The sequence below is a fragment of the Gymnoscopelus braueri genome (genome assembly GCF_963280865.1).
Source record: "Gymnoscopelus braueri genome assembly, chromosome: 23".
NCBI lineage: Eukaryota > Metazoa > Chordata > Actinopteri > Myctophiformes > Myctophidae > Gymnoscopelus > Gymnoscopelus braueri.
In genome coordinates this window covers 23,451,757-23,470,071 of record NC_137625.1, presented here as the reverse complement: position 1 = coordinate 23,470,071, position 18,315 = coordinate 23,451,757, and the positions used below count along the sequence as shown (strand labels likewise).

General features: G+C 42.6%; 1 protein-coding gene across 5 annotated transcripts in view; it reads left to right on the top strand.

The window, feature by feature from the left end:
* sfmbt2 (Scm like with four mbt domains 2) overlaps positions 1 to 6,016 on the top strand; it is a 37,100-nt gene extending 31,084 nt beyond the window's left edge. For all 5 annotated transcript variants that reach the window (XM_080421545.1, XM_080421548.1, XM_080421546.1 and 2 more), the window contains 6 exons: positions 506 to 615; positions 1,573 to 1,748; positions 2,433 to 2,602; positions 3,304 to 3,576; positions 3,952 to 4,089; positions 4,808 to 6,016. In XM_080421545.1, coding sequence (XP_080277671.1) covers positions 506 to 615; positions 1,573 to 1,748; positions 2,433 to 2,602; positions 3,304 to 3,576; positions 3,952 to 4,089; positions 4,808 to 4,948 — 1,008 coding nt within the window. In that variant the 3' untranslated portion in view covers positions 4,949 to 6,016. The remainder of the gene's footprint in view (positions 1 to 505; positions 616 to 1,572; positions 1,749 to 2,432; positions 2,603 to 3,303; positions 3,577 to 3,951; positions 4,090 to 4,807) is intronic.
* Positions 6,017 to 18,315: the final 12,299 nt, after the last annotated feature.

Genomic DNA, 18,315 nt, shown 5'->3' with positions numbered 1-18,315 from the left:
CTGCTATTTTTGAATAGCCCCAAAGAAATCTTAAAACAATGACACACAGCTGCGTTCCCAGTCTTAACGGATTAAGCACCTGCAGTCTCCCAGCAGCACCTTAATTTTAATGCGTGGCGCTGTCAATCAAAGTGTGTTTACACGTACAACACAGTGGTTGCTGCTCAGCAAAACAGAGCCTAATTTCTCTAGGGGCCCATCATATGTGTGTGTGTGTGTGTGTTCATGCATATGCTCTATTGTGTATACTACGTACTACATTATATAGGTCTGTATGTACTATAAGTAGCTGTAAACTACACATGCATAAAGAGGGTGTGTGTGTACATGCAAGGACTTGCAGCGATATGCATCTTTGTGTTCAGTCCCTTTTTGATGTGGCTTGATGTGGTTTGTTCTTTCATGCTTGTGTCACACACAAGGCTGGCTTTATGTGTGCTTATTCCCCCCAATGCTCTGCATGTGTGCTCTGACCTGGAAGTGTGCTGTGTGCGTTCCCCTCCAGGTGCTGACCATGCTGATCAACGCGGCTTACAAGCCCGGGCGCGTGCTCAAGGAGCTGCAGGAGGTGGAGGACAAGACCTGGGACTGCCACGAGGAGACCCTCAAAGCCAAGTACGGATGAAGATGGGGCTGTTCTGAGACGGTTCTCATCGTAGGGTCCGGGGGGGGGGGGGGTTTCAGGAGGTTCCCAGCTAAATGAACTAGAAATGATTCTTTGAGAGTAGGAAAAGCCACTGTTACTGCGCAGAATATCCTATTATAGTTTAACCCATTAAGACCTGAGGCCGATTCTACAAATGTCTTCTAAAACATACGCTTTCTAAAAAGCCTATGTTTCTATATCGGTGGTTCTCAAACCTTTTCATAACTGTCAAGGACCCCCAAAATTATATGTAGTTGGCCGCCGACCGCCACCTCAAAATATTTTGTTCCAGGGACCCCCAGAAGCAAAGATTGGAGTTAAAAATGTTCGCTTAAAAATAATAAATGTATTTGCACCCATTTTCACGATTTTTCAAAAATAGCAGATCTACAAGCTCATAGCGCGGGGGGTCATACCTATGTTCCCCGGGTTCTATGTTCCCCCCTGAGCTTGTAGATCTGCTATTTTTGAATAGCCAAAGAAATCTCAAAAGGACACACAGCTGCGTTCCCGGTCTAAATAGATTAAGTTGGGCTGATGAGATATGAGAGGGCTTGTTAGATTCCTCGTTGAGTCTGTCCTTGAGTGCTGCCTGCAGCATAGCATGCCTTCCCCTAACCTTAGCCATTAGCGGGGAGATTATAGAATTGACCCTCTCTCGGCTTCAACAAGCAACTTCACTGCTGCTCCACATTCCAGGGCAGCCTCTCCCATCAAACCGATTATAGGAATTCTTGATGGGCCTCCTAAAAACAGCCCCGAGTTATCCCATTACAGCACGGGCAATCAGCGTTCATTGTAAAGCGCTATATGATGGATTATGGATACTTTAATTATCTTTTGTTCCTCCCATAAATAACGTTCTAATTGCTCTTCGTGGGGCTGGTGGTGGCTGACAATGTCACGCTGTGTCGTCCTCCGTACAGGTACAAAGGGAAAACCTACCGATCTTCCATTCGTATCGTCCGCCTGGCCGACCAGATCGCTGACTTCTGCCGCAAAGTGTGCTTGAAGCTGCAGTGCTGCCCCAACCTCTTCAGCCCCACGCTCGTCACCGACCAGTGTCCTGAGAACTGCTCTGTGCAGACCAAAACCAAATACAGTGAGTTAGACTGTTTTGTGCAGTGGTGTAAAGCAACTAAGTACATTTACTCAAGTACTGTAGCCTACTTATGTAAAATGTTGAGGTATTTTCACTTTACCGGAGTATTTCCAATTTTCAGCACTTTTACTTCTACTCCACTACATCTCAGAGGCAAATATTGTACTTTTACTCCACTACAATTATTTGAAAACTTTAGTTACTAGTTACTTGGCAGATATAAATGATTACATTATAAAATATACATTAACCACTTTAGCCCTATTTTATACATAGGCTATTTGAAAATAGCCGATCTACAAGCTCACAACACGTCTGCTATTTTCAAACATTTTAGTACTTTTTGGGAACTTTTAAGTACATTTTGATACCAATACTTTTGTACTTTTACTCAAGTAAATTTTGAATTCCGGACTTTTACTTGTAACAGAGTACTTCTATAGCAGTATTGATACTTTTACTTAAGTAAAATATCTGAGTACTTTTCCCACCACTGCTGTTTTGTGGATCAGGTGTAATTACGTGCAGCATTTCCCACGGTGCAAAATAATACGATCGTAGCCAAATAAAATAGCACACCAGCGTGCTACAACAAGGGTCTAATTGCTGTTTATGAGCAGCTCAGCATTTGTTTTGGGTTGCATTGTTGTTTTTTCTCCAATGTGCGCTGCGTGTCTCCCAAAGCCCACTACTATGGGAAGAAGAGGAAGCTGTCCAAGCCGACGGGAGGAGAGGAGCCCGCGGAGGGAGACCTGGCCAAGCCGCCGCGCCGCAGGAAGAAGAGGAAAGCTATCTTTGTCCAGAAGAAGAGACGCTCCTCCGCTGTGGACTACACCCCCGCTGGCTCGCCACAGGTTAGTTTGCAGCTCTTTCCCTGCTGTTCACTTTTCTTTTGTTCTCTCTCTTTCTTTCATCCATTTTTCTTTTTCTTTTGGTCATTCTGCCTTCTTTCTTATTTCCGTTCAGTTCAGTTGGCTTCCTTCCCTGATACCTTCCTCTTTCCTTCCTTTAATCTTTCCTTCCTTCTATACTTCATTCCTTCCTTTCCTCCCTCCTTCCTTCCTTCCTTCCTTCCTTCCTTCCTTCCTTCCTTCCTTCCTTCCTTCCTTCCTTCCTTCCTTCCTTCCTTCCTTCCTTCCTTCCTTCCTTCCCTCCTTCCCTCCTCCATCCTTCTTTCCTTTCCTCCTCCTTCCTTCCTTCCTTCCTTCCTTCCCTCCTCCGTCCTTCTTTCCTTTCCTTTCCTTTCCTCCTTCCTTCCTTCCTTCCTTCCTTCCTTCCTTCCTTCCTTCCTTCCTTCCTTCCTTCCTTCCTTCCTTCCCTCCTTCCCTCCTTCTTTCCTCCGTCCTTCCTTCCTTCCTTCCTTCCTTCCTTCCTTCCTTCCTTCCTTCCTTCCTTTACCCTTTCCTCCCTTTCCTCCCTTTTCCTTCCCTCCTTCCCTCCCTCCCTCTCTCCTTCCTTCCTCCGTCCTTCTTTCCTTTCCTCCTTCCTTCCCTCCTTCCATCCTCCATGTTGCCTCTATCTGTCAGACTGACAACACGTCTCTCCCCCCTCTCAGGACACTGATGAGGAAGAGGACTATGGATTGCAGTTACAGTCGGGCAGTGAAGAGGGCACCAGCTCCGAGCCGCGCGAGGACCACACCGACGCCTCCTCCGTGGAGGTGTCCAGCTGCCGGCCGCGGCGGGCCGCCACCACGCGCCGGGCGGGCACGGCCACGGGCAGCCAGGAGGGTCCTGAGGGGGTCCGGAGGAGGTCGACCCGCTCTCTGTCCGCCCCGGCACAGAACAGCAGCGCCAAATACCAACCGCCCAAGAGACAAGACATGCAGGTGAGATGTGCTCACACATGGGGTGGGAAACAGTAGTGGAAAGTAACTGAGTACATTTACTCAAGTACTGTAAGTACAATCTCAAATCTCAATTTTTGTATACTTTTAACTTCTGCTCCACTACATCTCAAATATTGCTCTATATTACTCCACTACAGTTATTTGAAAACCTTTGTTACAAGTACATTTGTAGATTTAGATTATTATATTACAAAACATACATTTTTAAACTCTTACTTAAGCAAAAGATCTCAGTACTTCTTCCACCACTGGTGGGAAACCCCAACTGGCCTTTGGATATTAAATGTTGTGAGCCGTGTGTGTGTGTGTGTGTGTGTGTGTGTGTGTGTGCGTGCGTGTGTTTGTGTGCGTCAGGTGGCGGGCCGGCAGGAAGAGGAAGAGGAGGGTCAGTTGGTGCTGGACAGGAATCCTCTGGAGTGGAGCGTGGAAGAAGTGGTCCAGTTCATCAACTCTACTGACTGTGCCTCCCTGGCCAACATATTCCAGGAACAGGTACGTGCACACACACAGTTGCACAATGCATGCGCACACACACGCACGCGCACACACACACACACACGCACACACACACACACACACACACACACACACACTAGGAATGCTCTGATTCCTCCGGCCAATTTTCACTCCAAATGACTCAGTTGGTGGTCGCCAAAATACCCGATCCGGGAAAAAAAAGGAAAAACATTATAGTATAATATTTCTTCACTGAAAATAGCAGTTCTACAAGCATCGCGACGCATTGTGAGCTTGTAAAATGTCTATTTTCCCCTTACACACAAAATCTGTGTCTGTCAATCCTGGGGAAAAGAATCAGTGATTCGTAACAAACCCAAAATCCTGATCAGAGCACCTCTAACACACACCTGACCCCTAGCTCTTTGCATGTCTGTCTGTCTGCTTTGTTTTTCTCTTTTTTCATTCTTTCTCTTTTACTTTTTTACGTCTTTTTTCCTTCTTTCATCTTTTTCTTTCACTTTCATCTTTTTGTTTCTTTTCATGTGTTGCTCTGTTTTTTTCTTATTTCTTTCACTTTCATCTTTTGTGTTTCTTTTCGTGTTGCTTTGTTTTCTTTCGTTTAGACTCCTCAATCTTTTTCTTTCAGTTTTCTTTCCCTTTCATCGTTTTTTTCCTTTGTCTTTCATCTTTTTCTTTCTTTCTTTCTGTGATTCTCTCACTCTAACAACACGGTATCATTTCCCGTCTGTAGGACATAGATGGGCAGGCCTTGCTCTTGCTGACCCTGCCCACCGTCCAGGAGTGCATGGACCTGAAACTGGGCCCTGCCATCAAACTGTGCCACCAGATTGAACGTGTCAAAGTCGCCTTCTACAGACAGTATGCCAACTGACCGTTGGCACAGGCACACCTCATCCCTGGAGGGCGTGGCGGAGCGCGGGTGGCCCACCCAGACAGCTTCCCTGTGAAGAGGAATGTTTAACAGCGACTGGGGAGACTCGGCTCGTCTACTAGCAGTAGAATACTTTGATATTCGAAAATGGAAAGGGCCGTGCCCTTTGGAATTCTCAATCTGGAGTTTTTCTGTCTCACTATCGGGGATTTCCGAGTGAAAGAGGGAGATTTGTCGGACTGATGGCGGCTGCATGGAGAGAAGTGACGTCAGGAGGGCTTGTGGAGGATATTTCCATAGAGGGAGTTGAAGAATTCCGTTTTGAGTCGAGTCTGGAGGAGGGTGATGTACACAGTACCCAGATAAGACTGCCATCTGCCGCGTGTGGCAGAGCGTTAAACACATCGGAGTCGGCCCATGTGCATTACAGATCTGTGAAGTGCTTATTCTGAAAAGCAGAAGATTCATTCAAGAACACTTTTCTTTTTTATACTTTTCATTTCTAGACAATTTTGTATTTGCTATAGAGATGCATCACTGCATTTATGTTCACATTATTATTAGTCATTAAGCTACCCCCCCCCCCTCATTTGTGTAAAATTATTGGTTCCTGATTACATGTAACAAAAAAGTATATAATAACCCAAGACGTAATATATTTACAATATTTATTGCTAGCGTTATTTATGAGGAGTAATATATCTATTGGTGAGAGAAAAGAGTCGAGTGGCTGTAATGATTTTTTTTTAATTTAAATTGATTTATTTTAAATCATCCCTGAAGGATGATTATTAATTTATTTCAGATACAAGCTGGCTATCTGCATGCATCTAGATACACTTTTAGTTTGCATTTACGGAGAAAAGTGACCACCCACATGCTGCCTTTATTTCTCCTTCTAATGACCCGCTAATTTATTTAAATCTATTTCTGTTCACTCCTCATCCTTACAAAAACAATCACGTGAAGCAATCGTCTAAGGTATTTTGTAGCCATCTATGCAAATGTGGTGCAGATATTTTTGATAAATAAGAATAAATTTATACAGATTTTCTTCCCCTTTCTACCCACTGTTGTCCCTGTGCGTGCTCATTCACTATGGTGGGAGATTTAAGTTCAACATGTCTCATGAAGCTCTATAATGGCTGGATTATACATTTAGTTGAGTGGGAACCTCGCCATTTGAAAAAAGACCCTTGTATTTGCTCTGATGACAAGACTAGCTCAAAGTAAACAGAATTAGACTTGTTAAAATTTAAAATTTAAACAAATTATGCCAGTGTTTAACCACTTACACCCTACTAGCTAGCAGATCTACAAGGTCCTTGCGAAGTTGCGATGCGTTGTGAGCTTGTAAAGCACACCTCCACCTTGCTGATTAATTGAACACAACTGTCTCTTGTTAAGGACATACACTGATCATGTGTATGAGGCTATTCAGGCTGCTGGGATCTACCATTGGGGATCACAATTTTAAGTTGTAATTTCAAAATCGAGTGGATTGAAGTCACACTTAAGGCAGTTGATGGTTTTATTATCACTGAATCTAAAATGGGAATCACGTGGATTCACATGGAACAAACGTTTTAAAATGTGAAGAAATTTACATTACACACCTGAGCACTGTTGGTGACAGGTGCATGGGACAAGAACAGGTAGTCTACAAATATGTAAAGGAACTCCCACATGCTCTCTCTAACTTGCAATTACAACAAACAACATTCTGGTCTTAATTAACTTTCCCTTTGCCATCTATTGGCTATATCTGGTGAAGCACTAAAAGCAATGTCATAATAGTAGTTTGATGTAGTCCTGGGTCCTGGTAATCATGGGTTTGTCACGCATGCAGTACGCTATATGACCTGATATGGTGGTTCATTTGCCAACTTCTGTGTGTAATATTGTCTGACAGAATTCACAAAGTCTGAGATTCAATAGAATTCACAAAGTCTGAGATTTATATTCAGAGTATTCTGCACTGGAATACAAGTTGTCTATATGGGCACAACTGAATAGCGCTCTCGCATAGGCTACATACACAGGCACGTTTGAATTTGTATACTGGTGAGGAAATCCACATTTTAGGATGCCAATTTTATAAATGGCACTTTTACAATTTTCTGCCATTTTTAAATCTAAACCTATAACTGAAAATAGCCGATTTACAAGCTCACAACGTGTTGCAGCGCGACACATTGTGAGCTTGCCTTGTACATCTGCTATTTTCGGTGAATGACACCGGCGTGCAAGTAAGAATAAATCAAGCCTAATTCCAACCCTAACACCTAATCCTAACTTCTTATTGTCTAATCCTAATCTGAATCTTTTCCTAATGCCTAACTCCCCAAATCTTTAACCATAAAACAGCCATTTTGTCTATTTCTCATATTCTACGATACCTGTGGGGACATTGGACCCTCACAAGTATAGTAATGCACACAGACACACACGCACACGCACACGCACACGCACACGCACACGCACACACACACACACACACACACACACCCCTAACTCAGAATGACTACTGAGTCACTCTGAAAAGCTGCACCACTCAACTGCTACCTTATACGGTTGCCTAGCAACCTCATATCAAACGTCCGCTTTGCATGATTTTTCCCTGTTACATGTGAATACAAACTAAGTAAGTCATGACTGCAAAGGGGTAAACATGCATTTGTATAAAGCTTTCAATAAAGGAGAAGGCAAAAAAAAGAAATCGCTGAATTAAAATTTCACATCCATGTTGTTTTCAGTTGGGGGCTGACTGAAATACACTTACCAATACAGGGGATTCAAATAAAAGAAAACAGAATACAAGACAAGAGTCTAAATAGAGCAAAGTACCTCCCCCCACACACACACTTCCCCACCTCCTCCTCCAAAAACACAGAAATAAACACAATTTGCATTCAATTCGGCGAGTATCTGACAGGACACAGCTGGATGAAGCTAGCCTCGTTGAGCATGTGAGTTTGTTTGCGCGCGCGTGCGGGTGCGTGCGTGCGCGTGAGCTGGAGTGTTGGTCGTGTGGGTGTATGGTTTGGTTAGACATAACTCTTGAGTTCTCACACACACACAAACAGCCCTTGCGTCGCACACTGAAATCTAGGTCATGGGAGCACATGCATTATAGTACAGTCCTTCAGAATCAGAGGACAGAGGGAACAATTGGATAACAAAATTATGATGATCCATCTAATTCTTAATTTAGTCACAATGACAATAGATCTACAAGCTTGCGTTGAGAGCTTGTAGGTTATTTTCGGTGCATGACACCGGTGTACAACTGGCGCACAACAAGTATAAACTAGAAAAGTCATTTGGCAGATTTTTCACTCTCCAGCTAAATTCTACAAGGTGGTTAAGCTGTATTTTGTTCTCATTTGCATCTTCCATGCTTCTGTGGCATGAGAGCTATGTCCGTGATTTTTAAACCAGAGGTCCTGGGTTCAATATCACCATTTGGCAGATTTTCACTCTCGTCTAAATTCAACAAGGTTTTGTTCTCACTTGAATCTTTCATGCCAATGTGGCTCAAGAAATTAAGTTGGGGGTTTATACACCAAAGGTTCTAGGTTCAAAAGTAGTAAAGTAACAACTATTAAAGAATGCATGGGAGAAGAATTTTTTTTATAACTAATTAACAGGAAATCATAAAATGCTAAAAGAAAAACAAGAAAGGAACTCAAAAAAGGAAATACTTAAAACATCACTTTGCCTAAAATGTAAATTTCTTAAGCTTCTCCTAAACGGTTAAGGATTTCTTTCTCTTAAGCTTCTCACTGGTGTCTTCCACGTGTAGTAACTGGTACTGACAATATGCCTGACTACACCACAGGAGGAACCCCTAAGAATGTTCAACAAAGTGTAATGTGACCAACTATAACAGGAACAATGGAACAGAAATAGGACATACTTTACTCCAAATTGAAAGTACCCACAGCATTTCTGTACATGAATTCTATTGGTTAAAAATAATAGGGCATAACGTCAGTACACTGTATTCAAATCATTAAAAAGAACATGCAACATAAACCTACTTTGCTTTGCAGTGACACAAACTCCTGCAGGGGGGAGGGGGGACGTTGCGAGTCCCAACGTTCGGCACGGCAACTCGCTCGCTTTAGCTCGCTCGCCGGCCACTTCAGACGGCGCGCCTCCGTCGGGTTGTCCGAAAACAAGCGCTCCCGCGCCCCGCTCATCCTATGATTACAAATGTAGCCTACTACGAGGAACTCAACTTTTAGCACTTCCTAACTACTTCCTGGTCATGTGACTAGCCTAGGTCTTGGGCACGGACGGACGGACAGACGGACAGACTCACACAAGTGAAAACATAATCCCTCACCTTCGGCCGTTCCGGCCTCCTGGTGAGGATAATCAACCTTTAGAGCTCATCATTACATAGATTAACTGGTGTTACTGTACCCTGGTGACTCCCAATAACCTCACTGAATCATGTGTTAATCAACCTGTGTGTGTTAACTGTGGGAGGGGCTGAAGAACAATATAGGCCTATATTGAATTTTCCAACATGATAGATATTGTATAGCATATGTTTTATGAATGACATGAACTTTGAGATAAAGAAAATATCAGCATTTTGATTGCATTTTTTAACAATGCAATGGAAAATGATGTAACCCAATCGTCTCTCTGTAAAAGTTTTACTCGTGTTACTGATATCAATTAATAAAAAATACATTCAAAAAACATATATTGAATATTGCAATATCAAGTCATATTATGGTGTAGATGGGCCTCCTAAATGGCATCTAAAATTACACTTCTAAAAGGTACAGTAGGCCTGTGAAAACTCCTCTATCCACAGACCCCCAACCCAGATCCACTGGCACATGTCTCATGAACGACATGCTCCCTGCGCTTTTGATAAGCTAATAGGCATCTCCGTCGAGGCAAATTGATAAACGTGACTCTGTCACCGCGACATGATTCACTATTGATTAACGTTTAGCGGCGTATAGGATCTTTAACATCGCACGTCGGTATAGAGGCAGAACATTTTCCTCTCTATTGTTCATTATTCATTATTCATTAGTCATTTGGACTGCCTCTGGGACGATCACACACACACACACACACACACACACACACACACACACACACACACACACACACACACTCACTAACTCCTCAACCCCCCCCCCCCCCCATATGCTATGGCTCCATTTCCATATGCCCGGCTCCACTAGCCGAAGGATCCGTCAGATACAGAGCCGAAAGAGAGACTGACAGAGAGAGACAATGTAAACTCATCTAGTTTGGCCCCTTTTATCTCTTTTTCAAAAGATAATATATTCGTTGATTTTATCATGGGGGGAGGGGGAGGGGGGGGGGCGTGGTGTAAGCGGGTGAAAATGGAAATAAATTGCTCCTTTGAAACAGACAGGAAAGCATTGAGGCGTGACAGGAGTGGTGTGGGAAGAATGAAGTGTGTTTGCTGCTGTGGGTGGTGGCGGTGGGTGGGCAGCGGGGGGGGGGGGGGCTGTTGAAGGTGCAATAAAGGAGGAATCATACAAATTATGATTGGACTGATTTACAGTCTGCCATTATGGAAAGTCGTGATGAACACTTGCACACAAGAAATATGGTTATAATGGTTTAGTCACTTTACAAGGTGGCGTCCCTATTTTTCAAATATAGATCTACGAGCTGACTACGCGTTGGGATGCGACGCATTGCGAGCTTGTAGATATGCTATTGCAGCAGGACACTGTCAAACAAATAAGTATAAACAGGGCCTGAGTGGTTAACGCAGGCACACATTTAGACACATTTAAGTTTGCCTTTGGTTCCCGTTTTATCATTTATTGATGTCCCTCTGCCAGTAAGCCGAGTGCAGATATAAGCAAAGTCAGAAATGTAGGAAAAATTCATGAGTGTCTCCACCGGGCAAACAATAAAACAGAGCAAGCTGGAGGCAATCCAAATGTGTCTTTTCTCAGACATGAAGCATAATTGAAAGTCGGTCAGAGATCGGACGGGCTGAGCTATCGCAGCTCAAGCAGCTCAGACTCAATTCGCTGTAACTGGCAGAAACAGACATGGATTGTTGTGGTGGTAGTGATGTGTGTGTGTGTGTGTGTGCGGGGGGGGGGGGGGGGGCTCTTCAAATAGAACTAGACACACAAAAAATACAAACTCACAGTAACCTTTGCACCGACACCTAAAATAATCTTTATCCTCAGTCACTCCTTAACCCATTAAGACCTGAAGCCGATTCTACAAATGTCTTCTAAATCCCAACAGTATTCCGAAAAACATGTTTCTAGATCAGTGCTGCTCAATCAAGGACCCCCAAAATGATATGTATTTGGTCGCCGACCCCCATCTCAAAATATCTTGTTCCAGGGACCCCCCAGAAGCAAAGATTTGAGTTACAAATGTTCGCTTTAAAAAAATCTATATTCAAAGATTTGCACACATTTTCACGATTTTTCAAAAACAGCAGATCTACAAGCTCGTAGCGCGGCACAGAGTGCCGCGCTACGAGCTTGTAGATCTGCTGTTTTTGAATAGCCAAAGTGTAAAATAATGCTTTTTTTAGCTCAAATCAAAAAGTGACACAGATGCGTTCCAGGTCTTAATGGAACGCAATAATAATACAATAATGCAATAATAATACACAGTCAAATCCTGTGTTCATTTACTGCTTAGAGTGTTCAAAATGTACATCTAATAAGCCAATTCTTTCACTTTCAACATTGAATTAACGCTGGATTTTACGGTGTAGCAGCTTAAGTGTACTAATATTACGTCCAATATTAAGTTGTAATTCAGGGGGATTCCTATAGCCAGCAGGCACAAGGGGCCATTCTAAGGCCCTGGGTGGTTTATCACAGAGGGTTATCTCATGTGGGTCAAATTGAATGCCCACTGTATGGTCCTCACTACCGCTGTGTTCTAGAGCTGGGGTGGGTGGGTGGGGTGGTGAGGGTCTGCCAGTAATATGAGACACGAGCCGATGTGTGGATGGTCGGGGTCCATCTCTGTGTAAGCTCACACAGAACACTAAACTAAAAGCTCTCCTGTTCCTTTACTGTGTCAGGGAAATTCAAAACCACTGACTGCATTGAAAGACAAGACATTAGCATCCACTCCTCTGTTCTCTCCCTATATCAACCCTCTCTTTCTTTTTCGCTTCTTTTATTGTCTTTCTGTTGCCCCTTTCCGTTCCGCGTTTCTTTCTTTCCCTCTCCCTGATGTTCGCATTCTATCGCAGTCACCGCAGTGTTGAATTTTTCCGACAAATCTTTATTTAGTTTTAGTCAGTCTTTTGAATAAAATTCCATTTAGTTTTAGTCATGTTTTAGTCATCTGAAATGTTTTAGTTTTTGTCTACTTTTAGTCGACTAAATATCATAAGATCATAGTCGACTAAATCCGCAGTTGATTTAGTCGACAAAAATGTATTTTGGCGGTGCCTTGATGGCATCGTAATACCTGATTTTACACTTGGTTGCATGCTGAAAATATCCGATCTACAAGCTCACAACGTGTCGCAGCGCGATGCTTTGTGAGCTTGTAGATCGGATATTTTCAGAGCGCAACATAACACCCGAGCGCAACCAAACATAAAATGACTTGTCTTAGTTCTACTGGATCTCCTCTCCACTAGTCCCTCCCCAACATTTTAGTCTAGTTTTTATTTGTTGACGAAATTGTCAATATATTTAGTCTTAGTTTTAGTCATCATAGCTTAGTTTTTATTTAGTTTTTATTCAGCTTTCGTCAGTGAAAAAAGGTAGTCGACGAACATTTTTCATCATAGTTTTAGTCGACGAAATCAACACTGAGTCACCGTCATTAGCCAGTGTTCTGTCTCCTTCCTTTTCAGTGCTATTACTGCTATATGCCACCAATTGTTCTATTGTGTTGTTGCATTGTGTCGTCGTTCGTATTCCACACGGCAAGGATTCAGCCCAGATGTTTAACACAAGGCATTCCAATTATCATGCTCTATTTGTCTGTGCATGTGTGTGCGTGCATGTGTACTGTATATCTGTGCACAATGCAAGGTGTGTGTGTGTGTGTGTGTGTGTGTGTGTGTGTGTGTGTGTGTGTGTGTGTGTGTGTGTGTGTGTGTGTGTGTGTGTGTGTGTGTGTGTGTGTGTGTGTGTGTGTGTGTGTGTGTGTGTGTGTGTGTGTGTGTGTGTTCATTTTCTTACGTCTGGGACAAACACTGCCTATTGCAGATTTGACAACGTTCACTATGCTTCCATAATCCTGCGTGAAGAAGTTAAATGAAGTCTTTACATGCAGACACTGGTGAAGGGACCATCCAAAAGGTCCTGCTAAGTCTTATCCCCATCTCCCCATCCTCTCTGTCAAGTGGCATACAGTTCATGCACATCATCGCTGTCAAGTTGAAACCTTAAATGTCCAAAACCGTTACGATTCAAGAAATGGAAAAACTCACCCATTTTCCCATAGATCCAGTGTAGTTATAAATGTTTCATTTGTTAAATGTTTATGAAACCCACAGACTTTCAACCTGGCATCCCTATTTTGGCCAGGTCATTATAGGCCAAACATTTTAAATAATCAAAATAGCAGATCTACAAGCACACGACATGGTGCATTGTGATGTGCTTGTAGATATGACGAAGATTGAGCATTAATTTATGAAAAAAAACGAAAAAGACTGAGGTTTCTGCCCGACAGCAATGACACATCTACAACCATATCACACTTTAAGTACGCAGCATCCTTCGCCCCCAAAATGTGTGTGTGCGTGTGTGTGTGTGTGTGTGCGCGTGTGTCTGCTTGCAGACTTTGTGCATGCATGTGTGGTGCAGGGAGTGGGAGTGATGCTGCACAGGTCCTATCACAACAACCACATCCCCTTGAACTACGTCAGGTGTGTTTCCTCTGCTCGCTCATTTAGAGGCTTCATCATTTTATATTGTATAGAATCACACCGCAGACGTTATTATGCCGTTACAGTATGCAATGTGGATGGTAAGAGCAGGAGGTGTGTGTGTGTGTGTGTGTGTGTGTGTGTGTGTGTGTGTGTGTGTGTGTGTGTGTGTGTGTGTGTGTGTGTGTGTGTGTGTGTGTGTGTGTGTGTGTGTGTGTGTGTGTGTGTGTGTGTGTGTGTGTGTGTGAGATGGGGGCTGGGGGTTTGGAGGAATTTCTCTGGAATCTTACAGCAGCTGGTTGGCTGCTGGGCTGGTTTCCATGGCAACGTGTGTAAAAAGAGTGCAGGCTCTGTCCCTCAGTCCCGTATCGGTGCTCTATACAAAGAATAACGTTTCAGAATTACATGCTCTCCCTTCTCCTTATCCCTCTCTCTCTCTCTCTCCCTCTCTCCCCTCGACTCTCTAATCCACGCCACTACCTCAGATTGAGAGGCATCTCTCTGAGTGGAAGAAAAAAACTATTGCTATTAACAGCTGTTTGTGATTCCAACATATTGTGGAGCAAATATCGGTTTCACATTTTTTTATGCAGTGCAGACTCTGTGGCTATCAAGACGAGAGGACCTCAGGGTACCTAATAAACAATGTCTTATTCAAAATATTCTATCAACATTAATTTCACCCCTGCAAGGATAATTGATTAGGATAGAAAAAGCAAAATTAACTGGGAGTAGTTATACTCACCACAATCACCACTTGCCAAGATTTTGTGGAATATAAAAGGATTGACTCACAGAAAACCTTGACTGGTGAAAATGACAGAAAGACACTAGCTGATGCAACACCAGGGACAGCACAGTCCAGCCCTATTCACATAAAGTATACAATGTGACTTTAAATGGTGAGATGTCATGTGCACAATCCAGCATTGTAACTACTAGAGCATTTCCTGATAAAACATGCAAAATGAGGAAAGTCTTTTCTGGTATCATACTATAATTAGATAAAAATTACACCTGTAATGAAAATTGCGGTTTGAGATGATAATCTCTGCTGAGAGTGTTAACCGGTGTCAGAAAATCGTGCAAGAAGGTTCCAATTAATTAAACAGCCATTTCTAGCTATGTTGATTTCATGTATGAGATGGAGGAGATAAGCAGAAATGAAAAAGGGTTTTCTTTCTATCGTTTGCTTGCCATAATTGTATTATTTGACTAATTAATGTGAAGTCCTGGAGTGGACCTCAAGACACGGGCAATGCCACGGGGCAATTAGGCATTTGGCACACATATAGGGTCTAATATGGACATCTGGGGCCCTCCTCGCTGTTCTTAATTAATTTAGACACAAATAATGTACAGATAAATAATTGAGTAATGTGAAATTATGAGGTGTGTGTGTGTGTGTGTGTGTGTGTGTGTGTGTGTGTGTGTGTGTGTGTGTGTGTGTGTGTGTGTGTGTGTGTGTGTGTGTGTGTGTGTGTGTGTGTGTGTGTGTGTGTGTGTGTGTGTGTGTGTGTGTGTGTGTGTGTGTGTGTGTGTGTGAATTAATTTTAATGTAGCCTACTGTTTAGGCTCTGATGAAGCCTTTTTGGGCGGTGAAACCGCCCCTATAAGTGAGATTTGGAAAAATGTACATTTTCCTGCGCTGTGATCTGGGCCCAGGAAATTTGTACAATTATCCTGCGCTGTGATTGGCCAATCACAGTCTATTCAGGACTGTGATTGGCCAGTGTCACATGACACATGTGCATAGCCCTATATAAGCAACCATAACTTGAAAAAAAACAAAATTTGGTTTTTTTGAAGTTATGGTTTCGTCCATCATAAAGAGTGTTTCAATAAATGTATTTATCTTTTGTACATGATTGGTTGACTCCATTCAGTATTGTGATTAGCTAGCAAGACACCGCCCACTTCACACAGGGTGTGATTTTTTTCAAGTAAAAACAAAAAGTCAAAAATCAGGAATGATCACTGAAATGTTTCATTATGCATCAATGGGTGATTTATAATGTATGTCCATGGCATAAAAACATCAGGGCAGAGCACAGCTAACAGCCGGTCATGTAATGTGTGTTCTTCAGCAGTGGTTCTCAACCTGTGGGTCGGGACCCCCAGGGGGGTCGCCTCATGATTTGGGGGGGGTCCTGGTCCCCAGATGACAGTGAAAAATGTAAAAAAAGAAAAGAAAAAATGTGTACCCCAAAAAAAAACACATGAAAAGAGACCAGAAAGAGGCAAACATTGTGAAAATAGCAGATCTACAAGCGTTGCGAGGCGTTGTGAGCTTGTAGATCAGCTATTTTCACAATATGTATCTGTAGAACCATGTCAGACTAAATGTGATGCCTCAACTCTTACAATTCCAAGTGCTTGTCTGGGTGGGGGTCCCCAGTTCAAATATGATTATGTTTGGGGGTCCCCAGTTCAAATATGATTATGATGGGGGGGTCCCCAGTTCAAATATGATTATGTTGGGGGGTCCCTAGTTCAAATATTATTCTTTTTGGGGGTCGTGGCCTGAAAAGGTTGAGAACCACTGTTCTACAGCATCCTACCTCCTACAGTATGTGCTTTCAGAGGGAGGGGGGTCTACTCTGCTGTGGGCTACTGGTCTGCGTCTGAACAAGGCTTTGGGCTGAAGCCTGGTCTGCCTGGTAGAACTCTTTCCAGACCTCAGTCATGCTCAGGTACAGGAACATAGGAATATACACTGAAGTTAGGTGGAAGAAGGTCATTTTTCGACGTCTATTTTTGTCATAACAGTTACAGACAAGGAAAACCCTGAATAACTGAGTGGAGAAACACAATGTAATGCAGATGCTTCCATTCAGGTGTACTGCATGATATTGATTAAGCAATTTACATCCTATCATCCTGGGCAGAACCACATTACCTCAATTTTGGATCAAGATGGCAAGAGAAAAAGATCGAAGAGACTATGATAGAGGGTTATTGGGGCACAGGTGGCAGGAGCTTCAGCGATAAAAAAACACATCCTTAAATTGTCACTTAAGAAATGTGCAGATACTCACACTTATACCGTATGTTGGTTTGTTTACTGTTGAGTGAGAAAACAATGTTGCACATTTATAAGTTAATCATCTGGGGACCCCCCAAAATAATTTGGGTCCCGACCCCCAGTTTGGGAGGGATTCCCAAACTGTGGTGAGTCCACCCCCTTGGGTGTGCATGCTGCCTCTAGGGGGTGTGGGACATTAATAGTGTAATGGTGGTGCTGGTGTTCTAAACATATTATCAACACATACATTTCCATGAACTTTGACCTTTCACCAAACATATTCCTCAGTAGGTCAGTTCACTTTTTCTTTTCCAACCATGTGAGAAGGTCACATTCTATCACTGGTAAACATATGGTAACATTTTATTGCACCAAATCTCACTTCACAACCCAGAGAGAAGGTTTACTGCGAATCAATACAAAGTCTAATTCTGAGTGGTCACCTTTATCCTATGGTGAAACATTTCAATCCTGATAGGAGTGGTCCACATCATGGAATGAGGGGGTCACTGAATGGTTTACTAAGTATCAGTCATGAGGATCTCAACCCAATTGAACACCTATGGTAGATTTTGGACTGATGTGGTTAGACAGCACTCTCCACCACCATCACCAAAACAACAAATGGCTGCAGTGGTGTAAAGTAACTAAGTACATTTACTAAAGTACTGTACTTAAGTACAATTTTTAGTTACTTTTACTTTACTGGAGTATTTCTAATTGTCTATACTTTTACTTCTACTCCACTACATTTCAGAGGCAAATATTGTACTTTTACTCCACAACAATTATTTGAAAACTTTAGTTACTAGTTACTTTGCAGATATAAATGATTACATTATAAAACACACATTAACCACTTTAGCCCTATTTCATACCTAGGCTGTTTGAAAATAGCCGATCTACAAGCTCACAACGCGTCGCGAGATTGTAGATCTGCTATTTTCAAACATTTTAGTACTTTTACTTTTGGTACTTTAAGTACATTCTGATACCAATACTTTTGTACTTTTGTACTCAAGTCAGTTTTGAATTCAGGACTTTTACTTGTAACGGAGTACTTCTACATTGCAGTATTGATACTTTTACTAAAGTAAAACATTTGAGTACTTTTCCCACCATGGGGGGGATATCTTTTGGAAGAATGGTGTCCCTGTCCCATCCCTCCAACAGTATTACATGAGACTTGTACAATCCATTCTATGCCAAGGCACATTGAAGCTGTTCTGGTGAATAGAGGAAAGGTGGGCACTATAGGGAAATCTGGGCACCATTGTATGTTGTTTTTCCCTTTCATTTATCAGCCACCTGTATATTTCATTAGAAACCTACAAGTGTCATGCCTTTGCCTTCTTCTGCCATTACCTGTCATTAAAGTTGCAAGTGACATTACTCACGTGAAACCAGTGCTCACTTGTGTGTTATTAGAGGAACGCTGGCGCCTCCTGGTGGAGAAAA